We start from the raw sequence: 24,156 nt of genomic DNA, 5'->3' as shown, positions 1-24,156 counted from the left end.
CGACACTTCATTTTTCACGTTTTTCTTTTTTCCGATTAAGAGCCAAGCACAGTGAGCTATAGTAAACTAGATAGTATAGAAAACAGTAAGCTAACAATTCTGCAAGCTGGATGTTAGACGGTCATAAAATCCCTTGCCAAATAACTTAGCCCATTACTTTTGAGCTTAGCCTTAAATTTTAAAGCTTAAAAATTCAGGACATAGCCAGAATACAGCCAGGTTCTTTTTCAGAATCAGACGCAAAGACTTCTAGCTTAGTATGGGATCCTTGTTCCTGTTATTAGACTGGAGATTTTTTTTTTTTTTTCCGAGACAGGGTTTCCCTGTGTAGCTTTGGAGCCTATCCTGGAATTCACTATGTAGATCAGGCTGGCCTCAAACTCACAGATAGCTGCCTGTCTCTGCCTCTGGAGTGCTGGGATTAAAGGCGTGCACCACCACCGCCTGGCTCCGGAGATCCCATTTTTGCTAACAATTTTTTGTTGTTGCCACATAAAACAAGGGAGAAAGAAGGCTTCTGTGGTCTGAATGAGACATCTTGCACAGCCTGGGGACATTTGAATACTTGGTCCCTGGCTGGTGGAGCTGTCTGGGGAAGTTTAGGAGATGTGGTGTTACTGGAGGAAGTGTGTGGAATTTCCAGCGTGTTTTCTGCTTCCTGCTTGGGGTTTGGTTAGTGAGCTCTCTGCTACTCCAGTTGCTATGCCTGTCCCCTGCCACACTTCCCTGCTGTGATGGGAATGGAATCCTATCCTTCTGGAACGTAAGCCCTAATAAATACAATTTGCCGGGGCCACGGTGTTCCATCACAGCAATAGAAAAGTGACAGATACAGAAAGGGTTATTTTTGTCTCACATTTTGTAGCACGGTGGCAAGAGTAAACTAGCTCTGAAGGCAGAAGTCTGAGAGAGCTGGTCACATTATTTGTAGTCAGGATGCAGAGAGAGATGAATGTTGGTGCTTAGCTTTCTCCTTTAAAAAAAGAATAGTTAACTTTTTTTTTCTATACTTGTGTGTGTGTGTACATGTGGGTGCTACCTTGTGAATGTCGCAATTGGAGAATATCTTTCTTTTTTGTTTTTTTGTTTTTCGAGACAGGGTTTCTCTGTGACTTTGGAGCCTATCCTGGCACTCGCTCTTGTAGACCACACTGGCCTCGAACTCACAGAGATCAACCTGCCTCTGCCTCCCACGTGCTGGGATTAAAGGCGTGCGCCACCAACGCCCGGAGAGAATATCTTTCAATAGTTAGTTCTCACTTTCCACTATGTCATCAGGCTTGGTGGCAGGTGCCTTTTAGGGGCTGAGCCCTCTCTCTCTAGGCCTTATCTATTCTTTTTAAGATCTGTTGTATTTGTATTTGTGTGTATGAGTGTGCTTGTCTCTCTGGGCGTGCACGTGAGTACAGACAGGTTCTGGAGGAGGTCGGATGAAGCCGGGAGATAGCTGGAGTGAAAGGCACTCCACGTGGGTGGTAGGTGCTGGTACCCGAACTCAGATCCTCTGCAAGAGCGGCCTGCCTTCCCAACCATCTCCTCTCCATCGGTTGCAAAAGCAACCTTGCGTTGGCTCCCGGCCCACCAGATGGTGCTGCCCTTTCAGGGCGAGCGTTCTGCAAGTTCGAGACGGCTGGGAACTCCCGCAAAGACACTGCCAGAGCTGTTGATAATGAAAATCACACTCCAGGGAGGACGGCCAGGATGCAATGCCAGGAGTGCCCGTTCCGTTGTGCAAGCAGTTCCATGACCCCCGGGCCTCCAGTTGGCCAAGCTGTCAACGTAAAAAGGATTAAAACAGAAACTCCCCCGCCCCCCGTCCTTGAGTTCCTCAAATCCTGAGCTAGGGACCGCCTATGTCCCCAACCGGTGAGAGATGTGCATGTCTGAGAGAGCAGCTCGATGTGGACTGTCCTGGAGCCTTCCTTCACTACCCGTGTTCACCTTGGTGCCCCAAACCAGACCCGGAGTCCCTGGCAAGGGCTCGCCGTACTTGCTAATCCAAAAAATACGGCCCTAGCCTGGAATGCAAGACGCGAGCGCACTGGAAGTTCACTCTGAGGGAGGTTGCCCCGAAGCCCGGGCTGTCACACGACGCGGGCAGGAGGCTGCGGGGCCGCGGGGACACTCGCAGGCGGCGGGCGAGCCGGGACAGCCAGCCGTGCAGCCCGCAGGAGCGCTCGGCCCCCGCCCACCCGGAAGCGCGCCGGCGTCCTCCCGGCCCCGCCCACCCGGGGGCGGGGCCCGTCAGGACGCGTGGGCGGGGCGGCGTGCGCCGCGGTCAGCTGACGGCTCCGGGCGGCACGTGACCGGCGCTGGGCGCAGGGGTCGAGGAAGCCGAGAGGCCGGAGCCGAGGCCCGGGAGGGAGGGATGGAGCGCTGAGCGGTTAACGTCTGCCAGGCCTCCCGCGTCCGCGCCCCGCGCGCCGCCGCCGCCGCCGCCGCCGCCGCCGCCGCCGCGTGAGACACCTTCCCGGGTCAGTGAGCCGCGGACGGCCCGCTGGGGAGGAGGGGCGGGGCGGCGGCGGGCGGGCGGGCGAGCGAGCGGGGGGCCTAGGCTGTGGCGTCGGAGCTGCAGGCGGCCTGGGCGCCGGGTGTCGGCATCTGCGGCCCGAGGGTGGGTGTCTCTGCAAGGAGGGGGCCTTGACGGGGGCCCCAGCGAGCGAGGGAGGGACGGAGAGGGGTCGGCGGTTCGCGTCCCTCGGGGGGTGGTGGCTTGTGAGCGGGGTGGCGAGCGACAGAGTGGCTCCGATGGGGGTCTGGGGTGTGTGTGTGTGTGTGTGTGTGTGTGTGTGTGTGTGTGTGTGTGTGTATGTCTATGTGTGTGTGTATGTCTGTTTGTATGTATGTCTGTGTGTGTATGTGTGTGTGTCTGTATGACTAAGTCTGTATGTTTGTCTGTATGTGTGTGTATGTCTGTATGTTTGTCTGTGTGTGTGTATGTTTGTCTGTGTGTGTGTAAGTATGTATGTTTGTGTGTATATCTGTGTGTGTGTGTGTGTATGTCTGTGTGTGTATGTGTGTGTGTCTGTATGACTGTAAGTCTGTATGTTTGTATGTGTGTATGTATGTCTGTGTGTGTGTCTTTGTGTGTGTATGTATGTCTGTATGTTTGTATGTGTGTGTGTATGTTTGTATGTTTGTATGTGTGTGTATGTCTGTATGTTTGTCTGTGTGTGTCTATATGTTTGTGTCTGTCTCTCTGTATGTATGTATGTCTGTATGTTTGTATGCAGTCCCCACTGGGTGTTCTTGCCTGTACGGGAGGAGAGGGAAAGGCAGTTTCCAGGTTCCTACCACAGGCAGGGGGCGGTGACAGAGGACACAGGGTCATTGCAGGCAGGCAGTGGACAGAACGGGAATAGGGGCAGCTAAATCCGTTGCACCTGAATGTGGGGGCGGGCAGGCCAGATCCCCTGAAAAGGAACTTGCGGGCAGCCTCTCATGAGGCCAACTGAATCACATATGAGGCATTAAGAGGGGAAGCTGGTAATCTTTGCAGAGGAAAAATGTAGTGTGTGTGTGTGTGTGTGTGTATATCTGTGTGTCTGTGTGTCTGTGTGTGGTGCTCAGTAGTTAGTGCTGCCCGGGGAGTGGAGTGGAGTCGTGGGGTGTGAATAGCCCAGTCCTAGGAGTTCTTACCACACTGATGTTGAGAAGATAAGTCACAGGAGAAAGGACGAGGTTGTATGAAATTAGTAAAAACAGAGAGAGGGCACAAGTATCATGGAGCTAAGAAAACTTGAGTTTGGGTCTTGGCAAGCTAGTGGAATTGGAGAGATCCGAGGAGAACTTTCTCTTCAGGGAAGGCCCCGTTATTTGGAGAGCCTGCTAGAGGGAAGATGCATTTCAGGGGTGCCAAAGGCCAGGTTTGGAGCAGACTGCATTGTGGGAAAGAGCTTTGAGGCCGAGTGACACCTGCTCATATATGTGCGTGCCGGGTACCAGATACCATGGGACCAGCAGGGCTTAGAAAGCAGACTTGGTCTTGCAGAGTTTACAAACAAGTGGGGAGGAGGCAGGTTTTAATAATAGTCATAACGGCTGGGTGTGGTAGCACAAACCTCTAATCGTAGCCCTTGGGGGGCAGAGCCAGCCAGCGTTAAATAGTGAGACCCTGTCTGGACAAATAAAAATGTTATCCACGGGTAGGAGTGCTCTGAAGGGCTGGCAGAGTGGTTTCCCAGGAATAAGGAAAGATTCAACGAAGGCTCTGCTGAGGTGAGGGTTTGGCCTGGCGTGAGGCCTAGGGGATGAGCGGGCAGGAGTGAAAAGACCATCCCAAGCTGAGAGGACAGAGTCTGTCAAGGCCTTGAAATGAGAGGAGGGAGACACCTTTCCGGAAATTACAGGGGAGTGGGGCTGGGATGGGAAAGGCGTGAGGTAGTAGGGAGTGGACAGAGTGACAGAGAGGCAGGCGTGTGTCCAGAGCGGCGGTCAGGCTCTCCGGGCTTTGGTGTTAGAAGCAGGGAGGATCCAGGGAAGGTTACATAGACAGTGGGGAGAGTCAGGCTGTGGCTTTAAGGACATAGTTTTCTGAAGATAGGGAAGGTGGTCTAAATCAGTGAGACTTCAGGGACACTGCAGTCCACCGAAGGATTTGTGGGTGTCCTCTGTCTACACCTAGGAGTTGGGGGCGTTACTTAACTGTATTTACCATCAGAGGGATGAAGGAACTGGGGAAGGGAAAGGAAGGTTACATTCCATGCACCCTTCCAGGAGGTAGTTATCATGGTGCTCTAAGTAGACCTGGACGGAAGTTGCTTGGAGGAGACTTTTGCCAAAATCTGTAGTCTTTCATCTTTCCCCCTTTGTAATGTCTTCTGTCGCCCTTTCCTGCTTTGTTGTGTAGATAGAAACCCATGTAGACCCTTGGGACTACAAGCAGAGAGGCCAAGTGACTTGTCTAAGTCTAGCATAACTGCCATGGTTTTGGATCGCAGGTGGAACTTACATGGATTACTTGTGCAGGAGGACCCCACAGGTTTGAGCCAGCCTGGCATATATAGTAAGTTGCAGGCCTTGAAAAACCCAGAACTGCTTTTCTGTGAGCATGGGTCAAGGGCTTCTGTTGCTGAGCCAGAGTGCTCCAGGTGTCAATCACGATTCTTTGGCAACAAGTGACTGAGTCTCCATTGTGCTGACTATAGGATCCTCTTCCCTTTTGGTTCCTTTGCAGATACTAGATCAGGTCTCAAGAAATAGTACTCTGCATCCTGAATGTTGAGAGCTAGGTGACTACTCTAATTCCAAATTCAAAACAAGGCAGGAAATAATCTTTCTTTTTCTTTTTTTTTTTTTAAGATTTATTTATTTATTTATTATGTATGTGTACAGTGTTCGACTTGCAGGCCAGAAGAGGGCACCAAATCTCATTACAGATGGTTGTGAGCCACCATGTGGTTGCGGGGAATTGAACTCAGGACCTCTGGAAGAGCAGCTAGTGCTCTTAACCTCTGAGCCATCTCTCCAGCCCACCTGGAACTCATTATGTACATGAGACTGACCTCGAACTCAGAGGTTTGCCTCTCTGCCTCCTGAGTGCTGGGACTAAAGAATTCTCTCTCTCGTTCTCTCTCTCTCTCTCTCTCTCTCTCTCTCTCTCTCTCTCTCTCTCTCTCTCTCTCTGTGTGTGTGTGTGTGTGTGTGTGTGTGTGTGTGTGTACACTGTTTAGTTTCTAGATCTAGGCAAAGTGTAGACAGGCTGTCCTTGAACTCAGAAATTTACCTGCTTCTGCCTCTCTAGTGCAGACGGGCCTGGGTATTTATAAATCTTAGCAGTTTCATTTACATTACTTGTGTTTAAAACTTTTCAGAAATTGAATTCTGATTATTGCTATAACTTATAAAATGATGTCCATTGGTCAAGAGCAAGACTAGCATGGCACGCTAACCCTTTTATGACAGGCCTCTTGAGTCCTCTAGTCCCTGGGTTGGTAGTTTAAACCATGACTCCCAGGCTGGCCGGGAGCTACCCATGCTGCTGTTCCACCTCCCGAATGCTGGGCCCAGGTGTGCACTTGCTCTCCCCTTCTTTTGTATTTGATTCTGCTTACGAATAGTGACAGTTTTGACTAGATACATTTTTTAAAACATTTTTTAAAAAATTTTTATGTGCATTAGTGTTTTTTGCCATGGCTATTGGGTCCTCTGGAACTGGAGTTACAGACAGTTGTGAGCCACCATGTGGGTACTGGGAATTGAACCCAGGTCCTCTGGAAGAACAGTCAGTGCTCTTAACCACTGAGCCATCTCTCCAGTCTGACTAAGTACCTTTTATAGCTTGTCCTTGTACAGGTTGTGATCTGTCTGAGGGTGCATTGTTTTTACTGTCTGGATGTAGAACAATATTTTATTTTAGCTACAAATTAATTTGCACTTGGTTTGCATTCCATCAATGCTTTTAAGACAGCATTAGCCTGGTGTTCTTGGAAAGAGTTCAGTCATTAAACCAAGGTGACCCGAAATTTCTCTTTTGTTTTGAGATAGGGTCACATTTAGCTTAGGGTGGCCTTGGACTCCTGATCCTCCTGCCTCTGCCTCCCAAGTACCAGTGTCACAGACAGGAATCACCACACCCATCTTACAGCATCCTCCAGTGGGAAATGTAACAACACACTGTTGTGCAAATGTGTATACCCTTTACTGAGTTGAGAAGGTTGAGTCGGGCACTCAGTGGAGGAGACATGCTTGTGCTGTAGCAGGATGAAAGATGGCTCGTTAGCTGTGCTGTGGGTCTAAAGTGAGGATCATGGGTGTGCATTTGGAGATAGAATGCCAGGTGGATGCAGTATTGGCACCTTGTCGAAAGGCAGATGCCAGGTGTGATGCACGCCTTTAACCCAACACTTGGGAGGCAGAGGCGTGTGGAAATCTGTGAATTCACTCTCAGCCAGGGCTACGGACTGAGACTCATGGTGGGGGGAGAAGGGGAGGCAGGGGGAGGGGCATTAAAAGCAGACTGAATGAATAGGAAGTTGCTGTAGGAATAGGAATAAGTTAACCCAATTAACTGATATATTAACTTTTTAAAGGAAATTATTATTTTTTGTGTGTGTATGTGTTTTGTCTGCTTGTATGTTACGTGTAACACATGTTCCTGGTGCCTATGGAAGCCAGAGGAGGGCATTAGATCCCCTGGAACTGGAGTTCCTTCCTGGTGGTTGTGAGCCACCGTGTAAGTGTTGGGAACTGAACCAGGGTCCTCTACCAGAGCAGCAAGTGCTCTTGCCTGCTGAGCCATCTCCAGCAACATGTTAATGTCCCTGGCTAGCTTGTACTAGTCCACTGCTTCTTTGCCGTAATGCTGAAGGCATTTTAGACAGGGCTGCCCCATGTTTGGACTCACACCAAGGGGACAGCTGGAAATAGTCCAGTGCATTTCTCAAGGAGACGGATGAGCGCACAGGGTCATCACACACTTGGACATAAATGATGAAGATGAGAAAATAGGAGTCATAGTTCTGTAAATCCAGTCTTGTTTTGCTTCTGTTAGCATTAACTACAGAAACTACATTTAGAGTTGTATGAAAACCTTCAGTAGGTCTCTGTTGGTCTCAATGTAGCTACTAGCTACGACTTTGGACAGATACCTTCATTAGCCATTCTCTGCTCCTCGGGGATCAGTGCTAACATCTGCTCTAAGGGGATCCGGCACCAAGTTGCCTAACATATTGAAGGGCTTCTCATTACTCACGATTCAATATGTGCTGTCCTTGAAGCAGTTAAAAAGCTCAGACGAGCTGGGGAACCATCTTGTTTCAAGAGGGGAGGGAGGTTTGAGAAATTGAGTCAGAGTCTTGTGCATGGCTGGGCAGGTGTGTACTCCATGGCTGAGCCCCAGCCCTGATTTTAGGCCTTTAACTTGAATTTCAAACTGGTAGAGGTCACCTTAGAACAGAGGGCATCGCAGTCTAGTCAGGGTTATACATGACCAGCCCAAGAGGAAAGGGGAGTGGCACTCTGAGTTGGGAGTCTAGACGGGCTCGGGGGCTTGAGTGGTGGTCAGAAGACAACCTGGAGGAGTCACTCTCTCCACCCCCCTTGTTGACGCAGGGTTTCCTGAGTACCAGGGGCTGTCACTCCTGTCTCTGCCTCCCATCTCCGTGGAGCACAGCTGCCACCCAAGCCATCCTTTACTCAGGTTCTGCAGAGAGAACTTGGGTCACCAGGGCTCTTACCCACTGAGCCATCGCCTTGGCCCTGTGCTGCAGGTTTCACACTGTAGCCCAGGCTGGCCTGGTGCTCCCTATAAAGTCCAAGCAACCTAGCTTCAAACTACACCTCCCCGTCTCCTAGATGCTAAGATCCCAAAGGCAAGCCCCCTTGCTAGGCCAGAAGAGTTCTCTTTAATGGCTTTGAGTAGTAGATATACAGCAGATGTTGGCCAGTGTGCCAGTTCAAGTACAGCAGCTTTCCCAGAAATTGCTAGGTACTTTCCAACATTGCATTTTGTATAATGGCTTACTTACATTTATTCTTTCTGAAAGAATCTCCTGTGAGCCAGGCTGGCCTCACCTGGAACTGTATACAGTCAATGACGGCTGGCCAGCCTGCCTGCCATCCGTCCTTCCTTTTGAGACAGGGTCTTAATGTGTGTACTTCAGGCTAACCTGGGACTCACATTGTCACTTAGGCTAGCCTCAAACTTGCCTTAGTTTTCCAAGTCCCGGGATTATAGGTGTGTGCCGACACAGGTGGGCTACAGTGTTGGGTTTCTTGAAAGCATTAAAATGAGTGCAGGCTTGGGGTACTTACTGGGACACCGTCCTGTTTTCTGTGGTTGTCCTCTTTGGGGTTTGTCTTCTCCCCATTCACAGAAGCAATGCCAGCAGATCTGTGCAGGCTCAGTACCCCCACCCCTTGTGGGTCTGTGTAAGCAGCTACATTGTTTTTATTTTACATGTAAATTAGTGTGGTAGGGCAGTAATTCTAACCTTCACATTAGCATAGGTAAGAGACATGGTGATTAAACTATAGCAGAGCTTTGGACCCAGGCTTTCCCTCTGTATTTGTGCTTTGCTCCCGTGAGCTGTCATGTGTTGTGCTGAGGTGGTTTCCTGTCTTGGCCCCTGCATGAGCCCCTCTCACTGTCTCTTTCCCTGTGGACATTTGCCTACCTCACAGAGATCTGTGGCCATCACTGGAAGTAACTCGATGACAGGGACTACATCATTTGTTTTGCTTCCCAGAGGCAACCGCAGTTCTAGGGACTTGAAATTACGAAGACTCTAAATTGAAACCACTACTAGTTAAATAAGAGACTAAACATAAAATGTGCATCTGCCTGAATACAGTCACAGTGTTTACTTGGGTTGAATGGATGAGATTGAGGGATGCAGGGTGGTGAATGTTATCAGATTTGGTGGTAGATGGACTTAGTTGAGAAAATGGCTTGGATCACATTTATTGTTTTTATTTTTATTTTATGTGCTTTGGTGTTTTGCCTTTGTGTGTGCCTGTATAAGGCTGTCAGGTCTCCTGAAACTGGAGTTACATACAGTTGTGACCACCATATGGGTGCTGGGAATTGAACCCAGGTTCTCTGGAAGAACAGTCAGTGCTCTTAACCACTGAGCCATCTTTCCAGCCCTAGCTTGGAGGGCTTTTATAGGCAGAGAGTAGTTTGTGCAAAGTGAACTGAGCGGAGAGGCAGAGTAGGGAAGAGAACCCAGGGCAGGCTTGAGGTTAGAGTGGAACGGGAGGACCCAGGAAGGTTCTGAGGATAAGGCAGGAAAAACTCTCCCAGGGGCTGATGATGGGCAGATTCAGATTTCATTCCAAGTGGGAACCAGAGCTTGGTGCATATGTGTAAGCAGTTATTCAGCTCTGTCACCTGGAGAGGAGACAATGTGGGCACAGAACCATCTGTTGCTTGTGCATGCGACATTCAGAATGGTTTCTCCTCTGTTCTTGGTAAGTTCACACGCTCATCAAGACAGGAACTCACTGTGTGGAGCCTCTTGTCTGTCCCTCCACCTTCACGTGGGTTCTGGGAATCAAAAAATCATAGTCAGGCTTGGTGGCAAGCGCCTTTCCCACTGGACCATTTGCCAGACTCGCCAGTGTTGGCGATGCTGTTTGTTAGTCTCTAAACTTTTCAGCTGTTGTGATAGGGGCATGTTTTTGGTGTTTAAAAAGTAAAGATACCTAGTAGGCTGGAAATGTAGAGTACACATGTGAGATCCTAAGTGTGATCTCAAAAACAAATAAAAGATAAAACTGAGCCAGACAGGGTGCCCACACCATATTCCCAGTTGCTTGAAAAGCTGAGGCAGGATCAGTTTCCAAAGATATAAATAAATAACATCCCTTTTGTAAAATAATAGCAATGTGTTTAGATAGTTTATCTAAAGTGTTCTATTTTAGACATTAGAGTCTTGAAAACAGTTTTACAATGTAGTTGTCATGGTCAGGTTTCTGTTGCTGTGATGAAACACTGACCAAGACCAGCTTGGGAGGAGAGGGTGTATTTCACCTCACAGATTACAGTCCACAGAGAGAAGGAAGACAGGCTGGGAACCTGGAGGCAGGAACTAGAGTTAAGGCCACAGAGGAAAGCTGCCTGCAGGCTTGGGCCTCCGGGCTTGCTCAGGTTGCTTTTTAGATACAGCCCAGGACCATCAGCCCCACCGAGGTGCTTCACTGTGGACTCCACTGTGGTCTCTGCCTTCCCACATCGAGAACCAGGAGAATGCCCCTCCCACTCGCCTACAGTCTGGAGGTGTTTTCTCTGTTGAGGTTTCCTCTTCCCAGGTGACCCTTGGGTTGTGTTAGATTGATGAAAAGCTGACCAATACTGTACCCCAGGCTGGCCTTGAACTTTCAGTTAGAAGTGTGTACCACCATGCCTGGCTTTGTATATTTGAATCAATGACGACAGATTGTTACCGTTTCATTAGTTCCTCTGAATGAATTTACATTTTGCCAATCAAGACAGCTTATCAATAGTGTATGAGTTTTATTTGTAACAAAAATGAACATTTCTTCCATTATTACCAAGTAATTCATATTCATTGTTGTTTGTGTTCTTCATAACTACAGTATTGTTTGTTTCTTTCTTTCTTTCTGCGTTTGCTTGTGAATTTTTTGGTGTTTATTGTCATTTATCCTGTTTTTTTTTTTTTTAACTTTAAATGCAAAACACAAGACTGAGAAAGGAGGGAGGCTGAGGATGCAGCTGGATCTCCACCCAGAGCGAATATTGTTTAGATAACCATACAAAGGTTGTGACTGACCTGTACAGCCAAACTAGCTTCTGCTGAAATGGGCTCAGGGAGAAACTGCTTCAGACTGTGGGTGACAGGCATGCCGGACTGTGGTAGCTCTTGCCATTTGCTCTTCTTGCTTCACTGGCAATAGGTCTTGAGGGTGGTGTTCTTACTTTTCCTTCTCCTAGAACACACTTGATATTTGCTATCATTGTTTATAGTTGTCTATCAAGTCTAAATCTTTTTCTTTAGACTAAAAGGGGAATTGTAGTGAGAGATCTAATACGCACCTGTGGCGCTGATCACGCCCATTTGGGCGTGGTACAGGTGCATACGTGAGCGTGTGGGATTTAGTCTGGGGTCCAGGACAGGCTTGCTCTCTCTTGCGGGTGGACGAGTCACAGAGAGCCTGGGAGGATCCTTGGAGCTGGAACCTGTGGCGATCACCCGCCTCCTGTGTAAGTGCATTTCTCCCCAAATAAACTTCACTTTCGGACACAGTGAGCTCTTCGAGCTTTCTCCCCTGCAGATCACTGCACTGTAGTCAGGAAGGAACTCGATGACTTTAGGCTGGCGAGTGGGGTGGCTTATCTAGTTAAGTAAAGTCGTCAGACAAACATGAGTACCTCTGTAGGCCCAGTAGACAGCTGTGAACTGAAAAATTGCCAGCACAATTGCTTCCCCTTTCTTCCCTTCCCCTCCTCTCTTTCCTTGAATCCAGGCCTGAGGGATTGCTGGGCAAGCCGTCTGTCCCTGAGGTGTGTTCCTGTTCCAGCACAACACTCTTAAACAGAAAAACAAAGTCCAGCAAACTAAGTACCTTCCAGAGCAAAGCACAGCATTGGTCTTTAAAAAAAGAAAATTAGTCTAGGCTGATGGCCCATGCTCATTTCAGCATCCCAGCAATGGGGAGCAGAGGCAGGCTGATCTCTACAAGTCAGAAACCAGTGTGGTCCACATAACCAGCTCAGGCTAGCCAGGGTTATATAGTAAGACCTTATCCCAAACATTTTTCAAAAAAATTACAGTGTGTGTGTGTGTGTGTGTGTGTGTGTGTGTGTGTGTATGTGTGTGTATGTGTGTATGTGTATGTGTGTGTCTGTGTGTGTGTGTCTGTGTGTGTGTGTGTGAGTGTGTGCGTGTGTATGTGTGAGTGTGTGTATGTGTGTGTGTGAGTGTGTGTGTGTGTCTGTGTGTGAGTGTGTGTGTGTATGTGTGTGTGTGTGTCTGTGTGTGTGTGTCTGTCTGTGTGTATGTGTGTGTCTGTGTGTCTGTGTGTGTGAGTGTGTGTGTGTGTATGTGTGAGTGTGTGTATGTGTCTGTGTGTGAGTGTGTGTGTATGTGTGTGTGTATGTGTGAGTGTGTGTATGTGTCTGTGTGTGAGTGTGTGTGTATGTGTGTGTGTATGTGTGTGTGTCTGTGTGTGTGTGTGTCTGTGTGTGTGTGTGTCTGTGTGTGTGTGTGTGTGTCTGTGTGTGGTGTGTGTGTGTGTGTAGTGTCTGTGTGTGTGTGTGTGTAGTGTCTCTGTGTGTGTGTCTGTGTGTGTGTGTGGTGTGTGTGTATATGTGTGTGTCTGTGTGTGTGTGTCTGTGTGTGTGTGTGATGTGTGTGTGTCTGTGTGTGTGTGTGTGATGTGTGTGTGTGTCTGTGTGTATATGTGTGTCTGTGTATGTGTGTGTGTGTATATGTGTGTGTGTGTATGTGTAGTGTCTGTGTGTGTGTGTGTGTGTGTGTAGTGTCTGTGTGTGTGTGTCTGTGTGTGTGTCTGTGTGTGTGTGTCTGTGTGTGTGTCTGTGGTGTGTGTGTGTGTGTGTGTGTGTGTGTGTGTGTGTGTGTGTGAACATGTGTGCAAGTCCTAGAAGAGCTTGCAGGAGCTCCACCATGTGGATCCTAAAGGATGGAACTTAGTCATCCAGCCTCCACCCTGAGCCATCCGCTTGGGTCTCCAACATTCTCAGAAGGAAGATAAAATGCAGTAATCAATAATGTAATGTGGTAATTAGGAATAGGACCAATGACTTAATGGACAGTATCAGATGAGCAAGGAAATAGAAGTCTTTAAAAGCTGGAGCTTAGTGTACCTGAAGTGAAATGTCACTAGATGAGAAGGACAGGCCACAGAGAAGTCAGGGCTGGAGCAGTGGCTGCCCTTGCAGGGAGCCCTGGGTTCACTCCCCGGCGCACACATGGAGTTCACACTTGTCCAAAGCTCTCAGCCTTTTCTAGTTAGAGAGTTCCTGTCTGACGTGTGTGCACATATAAATATAAATATAAATATAAGTGAAAAAGCAGAAGGAAGTGAAGGCAGGGAAACAGAAGATGAAGAACACTGCTGCGCAAGAGAAAGTCACAGAGAGCAGTGTGCGGGGCTGAGGGACCTGCGCGTCAGAGGCAGATGGCACAACAGGGTTTGTCTCAGCAAAGTGAGCAGACACCAATTCAAAGAGAATAGTAGCTGAAAAATTTCCACATGACAACTACATAGAGATTCAAGAAGTTAAATTTCAAACAGGGTGATATTTGACTTTGTGGCAAGTCAAGTCTTTCTGTGGCACAGGAAAAAAAAATGTTTGTTTTTTTTTTTAAGTTGATAAATTGGACATTGGCCACATCTCTCAAAGCCACCATTGAGAAAACATGAATTAGGGGTTGGAGAGATGGCTTAGCGGGTAAAAGTGCTTGCCACCAAGCCTGATCTCTTAAGACCCACCTGGTGGAAAGATAGAACTGAACCCACAACCCACAAGTTGTCCTGTGCACGCACCTACACAAATAAATAAATGTAATTTTAAAAAAAGGTTAAATTAGGTCAGCCAGGGTTGCTTGTGTCTGTAATCCAAGTATTTGGAAAGGGGAGGCAGCAAGATGAGCAGTTCAAGGCCAGCCTGGGCCACATGAAACCTTGTCTCCACACCATTCCTTTCCAGAAAGAGCTCCTAGATTTAAAAAATAAGAGAGTCAGTCTCTCTCTCTCTCTCTCTTTCTCTCTCTCTGTGTGTGTGTGTGCTTGCGTGTGCGTGCCATACATCCATATGAAAGAACAATAGAAAGGAGGCCTGATTGTTTGTTGGAGAAAGAAGCCTAAAGAGACAGGGATGCTTCCTGTTGTGGAATCTGGATTTAAGCTGCTCACATTAGAGGGTTGGCTGAGTGGGATATGAACAGGGTCTAGCATCACATATGAATAAAGGAGTTAAAATAAAACCCATTATCGACTAAACAAGAAGACAGCTGGGCAGAGGGGTGAACTCTTTTAGTCCCAGTACTTGGGAGGCAGAAACAGGCAGGTCACTGAGCTCAAGGCCAGACTGGTCTACACAGAGAGTTCAGGACAACCAGAGGTACATAGGAAGACACTGTTCAAAACAAAAACCCAAACAAAAAGTTAGACCATCTGGGTAGAAATAAACCACAAGTACTTAGGCGCTGTTGCTTGGATTATGCATTTTTGTGGCACTAGGACTTCAGAAGGGCGAGTCGGGGAGTCTCTGGGTTGTTGGTGGTCTGCCTCCAAGACCTGTGGAACTCTTGTCCCTCTTTCTCTTCTCTCTGCTTCTGCCATGGTGTGCTTTGCTTTAGCACTGCCTGGATGGAATGCCACCAGCTGATCCTAGACCAGAGTCTCTCTCTACAGTAGCGAGTCAGGTATTTTCTCTTTAGAAATCAGGTATCTCAGGTTATAGTGGTTCGGGGCTAACAGTGCAAAGCCTGTTGCGTTTCAGATTCCACCAAGTACAAAACTCTAGAGTCCACTAATAACTCAGTTTTGTTTGGTGTGTGTGTGTGTGTGTGTGTGTGTGTGTGTTTAATGGGTACACAGGAACTGGGGAGATAGCTCAGTCAGTAAAATGTTTACTGTGCAAGCATGAGGCCCTAAATTCAATCTCTAGGACTCATTAAAAAGAAAAGAAAAGAAAAGGCCAGGTGTGCTTGTTGGTGTTCATGATCCCAGTGCTAGCGGAGCGGAGACAGGGGGGTCTGTGGGGCTCACTGGCCAGCCAGCCTTGCCCACTCCATAAGCTGTAGGCCAGGGAGAGACCCTGTCTCAAAAAGGGGTGGTGGATGCTGCTTGAGGAACAACATCTACGGTTACCGTCTGGCACCTCTACACCTAAACACATGCACAAATATGTGAGCAAATGATTTTAAAAGACACTATAAAAGAAGGCTCACAAATGGCTGGTAACACGGAAAGATACAGAATTTCATTAGCCCTCATGGAAATGCATTGTGCATTTCCTGCAACCCCTGCAACCACCGAAAGGCTGAAGATGAGGCAGAGAATTAATGTCAGGGAGCAGGTGGGAGCAGGACGTTCTTGCTGGAAAACAGTTGGTGGCTTCTGTAAGGTCAAATAACACCACAGTTATCTGCTTAGAAAGTACACTTCTGGCTGGCCAGGTGGTGGGGCACACCCTTAATCCCAGCAGAGGCAGAGGCAGAGGCAGGCGGATCTCTGTGAGTTGGAGGCCAGCCTGGTCTACAAAGCAAGTTTCAGGACAGCTAGGGCTGTTACACAGAGAAACCCTGTCTTGAAACTCTTCCCCACTCCAAAAAAAGTGCATTTCTGCAAAGTTAACCCAAAGGAAGTGGAAACATGTTTTCACAAAATGCTTGGTTCCTAAAATGCCTTGCTCTTCATACCATAAGCCAGTAAATGCGCATGTCCAGATAGAGCCTAGTGGCATTCCAGGTATTGCAGGGACATTTGGAGCTGGAGAAGCCAGGTCCCAAAGAGCACATTGCATTGCTCCCACCAACGAGTTAGCGGTGGAATTGTAAACCAGGTGAACCTCCAAAGTAGGGACAGAAAGCAGTGTGGGCCAGGGCCGACAGTGGAGTTGGATTGATAGGAAGAGGTTTAAGGGACAGAGGCTCAAGTAAGTAGTTGTGAATGCTGAGACTATAGGCATGTGCCACCATGCCTGACTTTGTTCTTGAGTTTCGTGCCAGGGTCTTTGTTGTGTACGTCACCCAGCCTTGATCCCTGGAAACCCTCCCTGTTTGAGTCCCAAGTGGGCCACTAAAAATACTTTTTCAAGACAGGGTCTTACTGTAGTCCCGGCTGGCGGGGAACTTGGAGCTCTCCTCCCTCTGGTTTCCTTGTGTGGGGTTAAAGGCATGAGCTACTACACATGTTCTTAGTTTTGGTTTTGGCAATGGTTTAATGGGAACTGATTGAAGCCTTAAGATGGGTGTATTTCCTTGTGTACAGATTATATTTCAAGAACGGAAAAGTGAAAGTCGATAATCAACTGTAGTTCAGCAATGTGTCTGTTAGCTCATTTAATCCTCAGGGCTATTCATTCAACAGTATTCAAGGAATACAGGGCCAGGAAGATGGGAAGTGGGTGAGCGTGCTAACTTCACAGCCCCATGGTTCCAAAGCCAGGTGCAGTGGCGCGCACCTGTGACCACAGCACCTGTGACCACAGCACCTGTGACCACAGCACCTGTGACCACAGCACCTGTGACCACAGGGAAGAGACGGGGCATGGAGGCCACTCCAGAGAACACAGCACAGTAGACAGTGGAGACCCTGCCTCAGCCAATAAGGCTGTTCCCAGAATCAGTTCTCTGCCTGGCACACTGGAGCATGCACATATACACATCAGCATTCTTTTCTGACCCAGCACAGGAAGAGTCCTGTAGAGAATGTGGCCCTCAGTCCAGCGCTAGCCCTGGGTCATGGTTGTGTGCTGTGCCCTCAGGAGTGTCTCATGGGGTTGTGGTGAGAATGGAACATGACAGTTTGGAGACCTGAGTATCATAGGAAGTACCAAATGCAAAGGCCCGTTGTCCTTCCCTTCTTATCTCCCCAAAGGGCTCTGGTTAAAAGCGAGACTTAGAGAGCCTTCTGTGCTTTTCCCAGACACTGCTCCGCTGTGTGGAGAATGATTTGTGACATTATTTTATTTTATCCTGATAAAAGCTCATTGGGGTCGAGAGGCAGGTGTTATCTATAGACGAGAAAATAGGGTCTCCTTTCATGTTTTCGGGGGTCTTTGGGACATCTGCGGACCGAGAAGGGTATTTTAGGATGCTGAGATGGACATCTACCAGCTCTCACAGCACAAAAGGGGCATGGCACGCTTGTCACAGACTTAGATCGGTTGGTTTCCTTAACTGCTATTTGGGGAGATCGAGTAGATAAACACACCCACAGCAAACATACAATAAAACATCAAATTCCCCCAAACAGGCCACCTAGGAAATTGGAATTATTAAAGGTGGTTCAGACTGGGCTAACATACAGGCCTGTAATCCTATGTACTTAGGATGTCCAGGCAGGAGGATTTAAAGTCCAAAGCCTGCCTGGGCTCTAAAAGAGTGTAAGGCCAATGTAGGCATTGTAGTGAGACCCTGTCTATCTCTGGAGATTGGGAAAAGACTCAGTGTTTACCTAAGGTGCCTGAGGCCCTGGGTTTAATCTCCATACCACTAACCTAACAAAGCAACCAGAGGCTTAAAGATGCAGTAGATTCTCTGATAAACTGATATAGTACAGTCAGGGTAGTCTCCTGATTGGTATCTGGGGTAAAATAGTTTAGTGACTGGAAGAGTATTAGGTGGAGGAAACCAGATATGGGGAAATAGCCACGGCCAGTAGCCAAGACGGCATCGCCGAGGGTGACCGCTGTTGGGGCTGCTGCTGCCTCAGTGCATCAAGCATGCTTGTGTTGCCGAAAAGTCCTGTTTCCTTCTTTGTTGTTGTGGTTTTTGTTTTTGTTTTTGTTTTTGTTTTTGGAGACAGGGTTTCTCTGTGTAGCTCTGGCTGCCCTGGAACTCGCTCTGTAGGCCAGGCTGGCCTCAAACTCACAGAGATCCTCCTGCCTCTGCTTCCCATGTGCTGGAATTAAAGGCGTGCACCACCACAGTCCAGTCAAGTCCATTGTTCTTCTTGGCAGTGAAAGGAAAAAGGAGAAGCCAGGCTTGGGGGCATGTTCCTGTAATTGAGCTGTTTGGGAAGCCAAAGTAGGAAGATTGCTTGAGTCCAAGAGTTTGAGGCCAGCTTGGGCAAAACATTGAGACCCTGGATTAAAACAGAGGGGAGGAGAGAAGGGCCAAGGTCCCAATGTTCCCTTCAAATGCATTTCCCTAGTGCCCTAGCCCCCCCATCCCACCCCTTTGTAGCCTTCCAGGAGTACCTCTGGCTGGGATCAGCCTTACACAGCAGGTTCTCTGGAGCCATTTCAGATCCTGTTAGAAGGTTTACTCAGGACAGCAAACGTTACTGCTCTGTTTTAACATTACAGCTTCTCCGCTGATTTCCAGAGAGGTAACAAACATGACTGAGTTCTGGCTCATATCTGCTCCTGGGGAGAAAACCTGTCAGCAAACATGGGAGAAACTCCATGCAGCAACTACCAAGAACAATAACCTTGCGGTCTCTTCCAAGTTCAACATCCCTGACTTAAAGGTGAGGCCTCCTGTGCAGAAAACTGTGCTCAGGAAGCTGTGGGGCGGGGGAGGGGGTGCTGTGAGTTTGGGGGAGCCCGGGGAGGCTGTGAGTTTGGGGGAGCTCGAGGGGGCTGTGAGTTTGGGGGAGCCTGAGAGGGCTGTGAGTTTGGGGGAGCCTGAGGGGGCTGTGAGTTTGGGGATTCCTGGGAAGGGCTCTGTTTAGGCAGAAGTGAATTCCTAGGTTCCTTGAGTAGTAAATTTACTCCTCCCCAGCTGTTGATGTAATTTAGAGTAGATCTTGTCTTGGTTACATCTTATTTTCCTTAAGTATAAGGAAGTCTTGGTCCTGCATCACAAGTGGGATTCTCAGAAGAGAAAAATCTTAGTATATATTTTTAAACATCACAGTAATATTTCTGTTATTGTTTATACTCTATCCCCGTAGTACCTACTTAGGCATTATTTAATCCATTAAATGAATGCATCTAACATTTATTGAAGACCCATAATCCATCAGTTGTGATATGAAGCAGACTACCAGGATGTTAATTGAACTTTTGTGAAGACAGCATTTAACTACTTTTTGGTGTTTTGAGGCAGGGTTTCTCTTTGTAACAGTCTTAACTGTCCTGAAACTCGCTTTGTAGACCAGGCTGGCCTCGAACTCACAGGGATTGGCCTGCCTCTGCTTCCCAAGTGCTGGAATTAAAGGTGTGTGCTACCAGCCTGGCTAACAACATTTTACTTCGAAAGCATGGTCTTTGGCACACAATTGTGCACACAGACTCAACAGCAGGCCCTGTGGTGGACATCCACAGACCCATCTTAGAGTCCTGTTGTAAAGTAGGACATTTCTATTGTCCCTGGCCTGTTAAAGCAAGGTGGGCCTGCTCCTTAAGTGCCAAGTTTTCATGTTCTAAGTGGTAGTTTCCACTTAGAGAATTAACTCATACATACAAATTCACTTAAATGTTCAGCAAATGTTTTTTCTATATTCTATGAAATAAAAGTGGAGAATGTAAGATTTGTGAACCCTTCATATAAAGATACATCATCTAGCTTTTAAAGGTAAAGAGCTGGGAGAGTGATGGTACAAGCCTGTGATCCCAGCACTCAGTCAGCATAGGCAGGAAGATCAGGAGTTCAAGGCCAGCCTTGGCCATATACCAAGTTTGAGACCAGCGTGGACTAGATGGGACCCTGTCTCAAAAAAAAAAAAAAAAAAGGCTCCACTCACTTAAGGGGGTGGGAGACAGGGAGACAAGATATGGTGTTGTGAATCTGTAATCTCAGCACTGGGGGGCCTGGAGGAATGGGCACCGGGGGCTCACCTCAGTTACATAGAAAGGCCTGTGTCCAAGCCCTTGAATAAAAAGTGAACGTGATGAGAGCTGAACACTAAGCTGAGTCTCCCTTCCAGGTTGGCACGTTGGATGTCTTGGTTGGCTTGTCGGATGAACTGGCTAAACTGGATGCGTTTGTAGAAGGGTAATGTATCTGAGTTCGTGGGGCTGGACAGTGAGACTGTTGTCGGTATCAGGTTGTGTGGAGAGTGTCTTTCCAGATGCCGTGTTCTCTATTGGAGCTGGATGACTTTAGGAAATGACTGTTTTTCTTTGTATGTCAGTGTTTTGTGTATATTTGTGTGTCTGCACATGTCAGTCAGGATACAGGGTCTCTCATTGGAACCTGTGGGGCTTTCGAATTCGGGTAAGCCACTGACCAGCAAGCCCTGAGATCCTCCTGTCAGTTTCCCTGCACTGGGACTGCAAGCACCGACCACCATGCCAAACTCATTTCCTCTTATCAGCAAGTAATATTCCCTTACGTTCATTTTACCAAATAGTTCATTATGTGTCATGTTTTACTAATCCATCAACTGGTGCACACTTACTTTATTCTCTTTGGTTTATGGATCTTTCGTGGGCTATGTTCCTGTTTCTCTTGAGTGTATGCCTGTCTGGGGATGGAATGGTTGGACTCGTTGGTTCTTTTCTTGTTTTGAAAGTGGCTGTACCAGTTCCCATTTGCATTGTCAGTTTGTTGTTTTTGTTTTTTGAGACAGGGTTTCACACTGTAGCCCAGGCTGCCTTGGAGCAGGCTCTGTAGCCCAGGCTGCCTTGGAGCAGGCTCTGTAGCCCAGGCTGCCTCGGAACAGGCTCTGTAGTTCAGGCTGGCTCAGAGCATATAGCAGTCCTGCTTCAGTCTCCCTAGTGCTGGGATTACAGGTGTGGTCAGTGCTGAGGTAGTTTAATTTTGTGGCATTTGTCCCAGGAGGACCCACTGTTAACTGATATTTTGTTAACCCTCCTGGTGGGTACAAAGTAGTATCTCACTCTGGGTTTCTTCTTTGTTTCTTGTTTGTTTGTTTGAGATAGGGTCTCACTTTGTAGCCCCGGGTGGCCTAGAACTTGGTCTGTAGACCAGTCTGGCTTCAAACTCATAGAGATCTGCCTGCTCTTGCCTCCCCAGTATGGATCCTAATGACTCACCATGACTGGCCACACTCTGATTTTCATTCACACTGCTCTAACTAATGATGTACAGAGTGTTCTGTTTATTTACTTTAAAGATTTATTTATGTATATGTGTGTTGTCAGTGTGTGGATGTGTGATGTGGAGGCCAGAAAAGGGCTTTCGGTCCCCTGGAGCTGGAATTGCAGGTGGCTGTGAGCCCCCTGACTTGGGATGGAAACTGAACTTGGGTTCTCTGGAACTCTGTTTCCATAACTGCTAAGCCATCTGTCTCTGCAGCCCCTTGTTTTTGTTTTAAGACAGGATTTCATTTTTGAGTCCATCCTGGCTTCAGGTCAGCATGATCCTACTGCCTCTGAGGAATTATTTTCACATCCGCACATGCAGTAAGGAAGTGAATAGTTGCGATGCTCTACTGGGTGGTCTCCGATACTGAAGACAAGGCTTGTTGTAGCGACAGTTGTATAGATTCGTGAGCAGGTGCAGGACTGAAACACGCCATATTACTGTTTTCCCAGTTCTTGAGAGGCTGAGGCAGGAAGATTGATTACCTGTTCAAGCCAGCCTGGGCTGTATACTGAGACCCTGTGTCATAAAACCAAGTTGGAGGCCAGGTGTTGGTGGCAAACGCCTTTAATCCCAGCTCTCAGGAGGCAGAGGCAGGCGGATCTCTGTGAGTTCCAGGCCAGTCTGGTCTACAGAGCGAGTGCCAGGATAGGCTCCAAAGCTACACAGAGAAACCCTGTCTTGAAAAACCAAAAAAAAAAAAAAAAAAAAAAAAAAACAAGTTGGAGGAAAAGCCTAGAATGAGGTCAAGGGCTTGCCCTTGTTTCAGAATGAAAAAGCAAGGAGGGGCAAAAAGTCGTAAGTTGCTTTTAGGGTTGTAATTGCATATGCAGTGGAGGAAGTCTTGAAGTTCTAGACCTCCTGCCTCCACCTGGAAAGTGCTAGGATTTAGGCGTGGGCCACCATGACCAGTCTGCACGGCTACTTTCTAGATTGAGAAGCACACTACAGTCATTCCGGCCCTGTAAACCCACTTGATTTTCCCTGTAACCAGACCTTGATCCATGTTATTCCTTAAATGGTTTATGTAAGATAGGATTCATTATATAGTATGTCCTAGTGTGACAGTCATTTTATTGCATGGAATTTTTTTTTTCCTGAAAATGATGTTTTTTGTTTTTTTAACTTCCCAGCGTGGTCAAGAAAGTGGCTCAGTACATGGCTGATGTGTTGGAGGACAGCAAAGACAAAGTTCAGGAGAACTTGTTGGCCAGTGGAGGTGAGCCTACCCTTTATGATTTGTAAGTATTGTGTATAATGTGAGTGACACCACTTTACCAGAAAGCTGCGCAGCGACTAAGGTGACGTCACAGTCACTTCTGCCCCCGGAACATAATTTGTGTCACTCTTAGGTGACACAGAGTGTATTGTGAGATGCAGGGTGTGTTCTCAGCATTATTGCAGTTAGATGCTCCTGTTTTCTCCTGAATGAACCAGGAATGATTGATTTGATCACAGGGTATTAATGCCTCTTTCCCCTCCAGCTAGAATACTGCTTTTCTTAGTGTCTATGTAGACCACTAATATACATGTCTGCAGCTATATGGTAGTAATTTGTATTGAGCCTGTTCTGGGTAATGGTGTCTTTATAAAGAATACTTTGATCTCATATTGTTGATTTTATTTATTTATTTAATTTACTTTTGAGACAGTCTCACTATGTAGCTCTGGCTGGTCTAGAACTTGATAAAAAGACTAGGCTGGACTTGAACTCACAGAGGTTCTCCTGCCTTTGCCTGGGATTAAAGTTGTGAACTACCACACCCAACAATACTACTTTAAAAAATGTCGTGTTGTGGGGCTGGACAGGTGGGCAGATGGCTCAGTGGTTAAGAGCACACACCGTTCTTGTCGACGACCTGAGTTCAGTTCCCGGCACAGCCTTGAATGGCTCACAGCCACCTGCAACTTCAGGGAGTCTTCTCTGGCCTTGCAGACTCAGGCACTCATCTGTACATACCTTCTCCCTACCTCATGTACATGATTAAAAAATAAATCTCAATTTCAGTGTTCTTCTAATCTTATTCACAGTTATTAATCAGGACCCTTCAGAAACTATATCTTTGCCTATGTTAAAAGGGAAACAGCCTTGGGGCTGGAGAGATGGCTCAGAGGTTAAGAGCACTGGCTGCTCTTCCAGAGGACCTGAGTTCAATTCCAGCAACTGCATGGTGGCTCACAGCCATCTGTAATGAGATCTGGCGCCCTCTTCTGGCCTGCAGGCAGAACATTGTATACATAATAAATAAATAAATCTTTTTTTTTTTTTGGTTTTTTGAGACAGGATTTCTCTGTGTAGCTTTGGAGCCTATCCTGGCACTCGCTCTGAGACCAGGCTGGCCTCGTTAAATCTTTTTAAAAGAACAGCAATAACAACAAAAAACAAAGAGCCAGATGTGGTGGCTCACGCCTTTAGTCCCAGCACTCAGACGGCAGAGGCAGGTGCATCTCTTAAGTTTGAGGCCAGCCTGGTCTATAGAGTGAGTTCCAGAACAACAACAAAAAAATGCTATAACTTCTTTTCAGTAATTAATTTATTACCTTATTTCAGTTGACTTGGTCACTTATATAACAAGGTTCCAGTGGGATATGGCCAAATATCCAATCAAGCAATCTCTGAAAAATATTTCTGAAATAATTGCTAAGGTAAGACGAAAATTGAGGCAGGTAGGTCACACTGATTTATACAAGATTTGTTTAAACTATATATGTGTGTGTTTGGGGTGTGTGTGTGTGTGAGTGTGTGAGTGTGTGTGTGTTACAGCTATGAAAAACTTTTTAGGTTTTTCCTCTGTTTTTTGAGACAGGGTCTCTCTTTCTGTAGTCCTGACTATCCTGGAATTCTCTCCATAGACTGGCCTCAAACTCACAGAGATCCACCTGCCTCTGCCTCCTGAGTGCTGGGATTAAAGGTCATGCCACTACATCTGGCCTTGAAACCTTTTGATTAGTAATCTTGAAATGCAGTGGGCTGGGATCCTTTTACTTGGGTTAAGAAGTATTGTGA

At 47.4% G+C, this 24,156-nt stretch overlaps 1 protein-coding gene across 2 annotated transcripts in view; it reads left to right on the top strand.

Moving 5' to 3' along the window:
• Positions 1-2,319: 2,319 nt before the first annotated feature.
• Atp6v1c1 (ATPase H+ transporting V1 subunit C1) overlaps positions 2,320-24,156 on the top strand; it is a 35,123-nt gene continuing 13,286 nt past the window's right edge. Inside the window, exons 1-5 of one of the 2 annotated variants that reach the window (XM_027431367.2) lie at positions 2,320-2,474; positions 18,464-18,627; positions 20,029-20,096; positions 22,283-22,368; positions 23,701-23,795. In XM_027431367.2, coding sequence (XP_027287168.1) covers positions 18,496-18,627; positions 20,029-20,096; positions 22,283-22,368; positions 23,701-23,795 — 381 coding nt within the window. In that variant the 5' untranslated portion in view covers positions 2,320-2,474; positions 18,464-18,495. Of the gene's footprint in view, positions 2,475-2,592; positions 2,615-18,463; positions 18,628-20,028; positions 20,097-22,282; positions 22,369-23,700; positions 23,796-24,156 lie in introns of those variants that run through there. The other variant, XM_027431368.1, reaches the window with a different exon arrangement.

Source organism: Cricetulus griseus, chromosome 10 (genome assembly GCF_003668045.3).
Source record: "Cricetulus griseus strain 17A/GY chromosome 10, alternate assembly CriGri-PICRH-1.0, whole genome shotgun sequence".
Taxonomy (NCBI): domain Eukaryota; kingdom Metazoa; phylum Chordata; class Mammalia; order Rodentia; family Cricetidae; genus Cricetulus; species Cricetulus griseus.
Note: the sequence above shows the minus strand (reverse complement) of the source record. Positions and strands in the feature narration are given on the sequence as shown.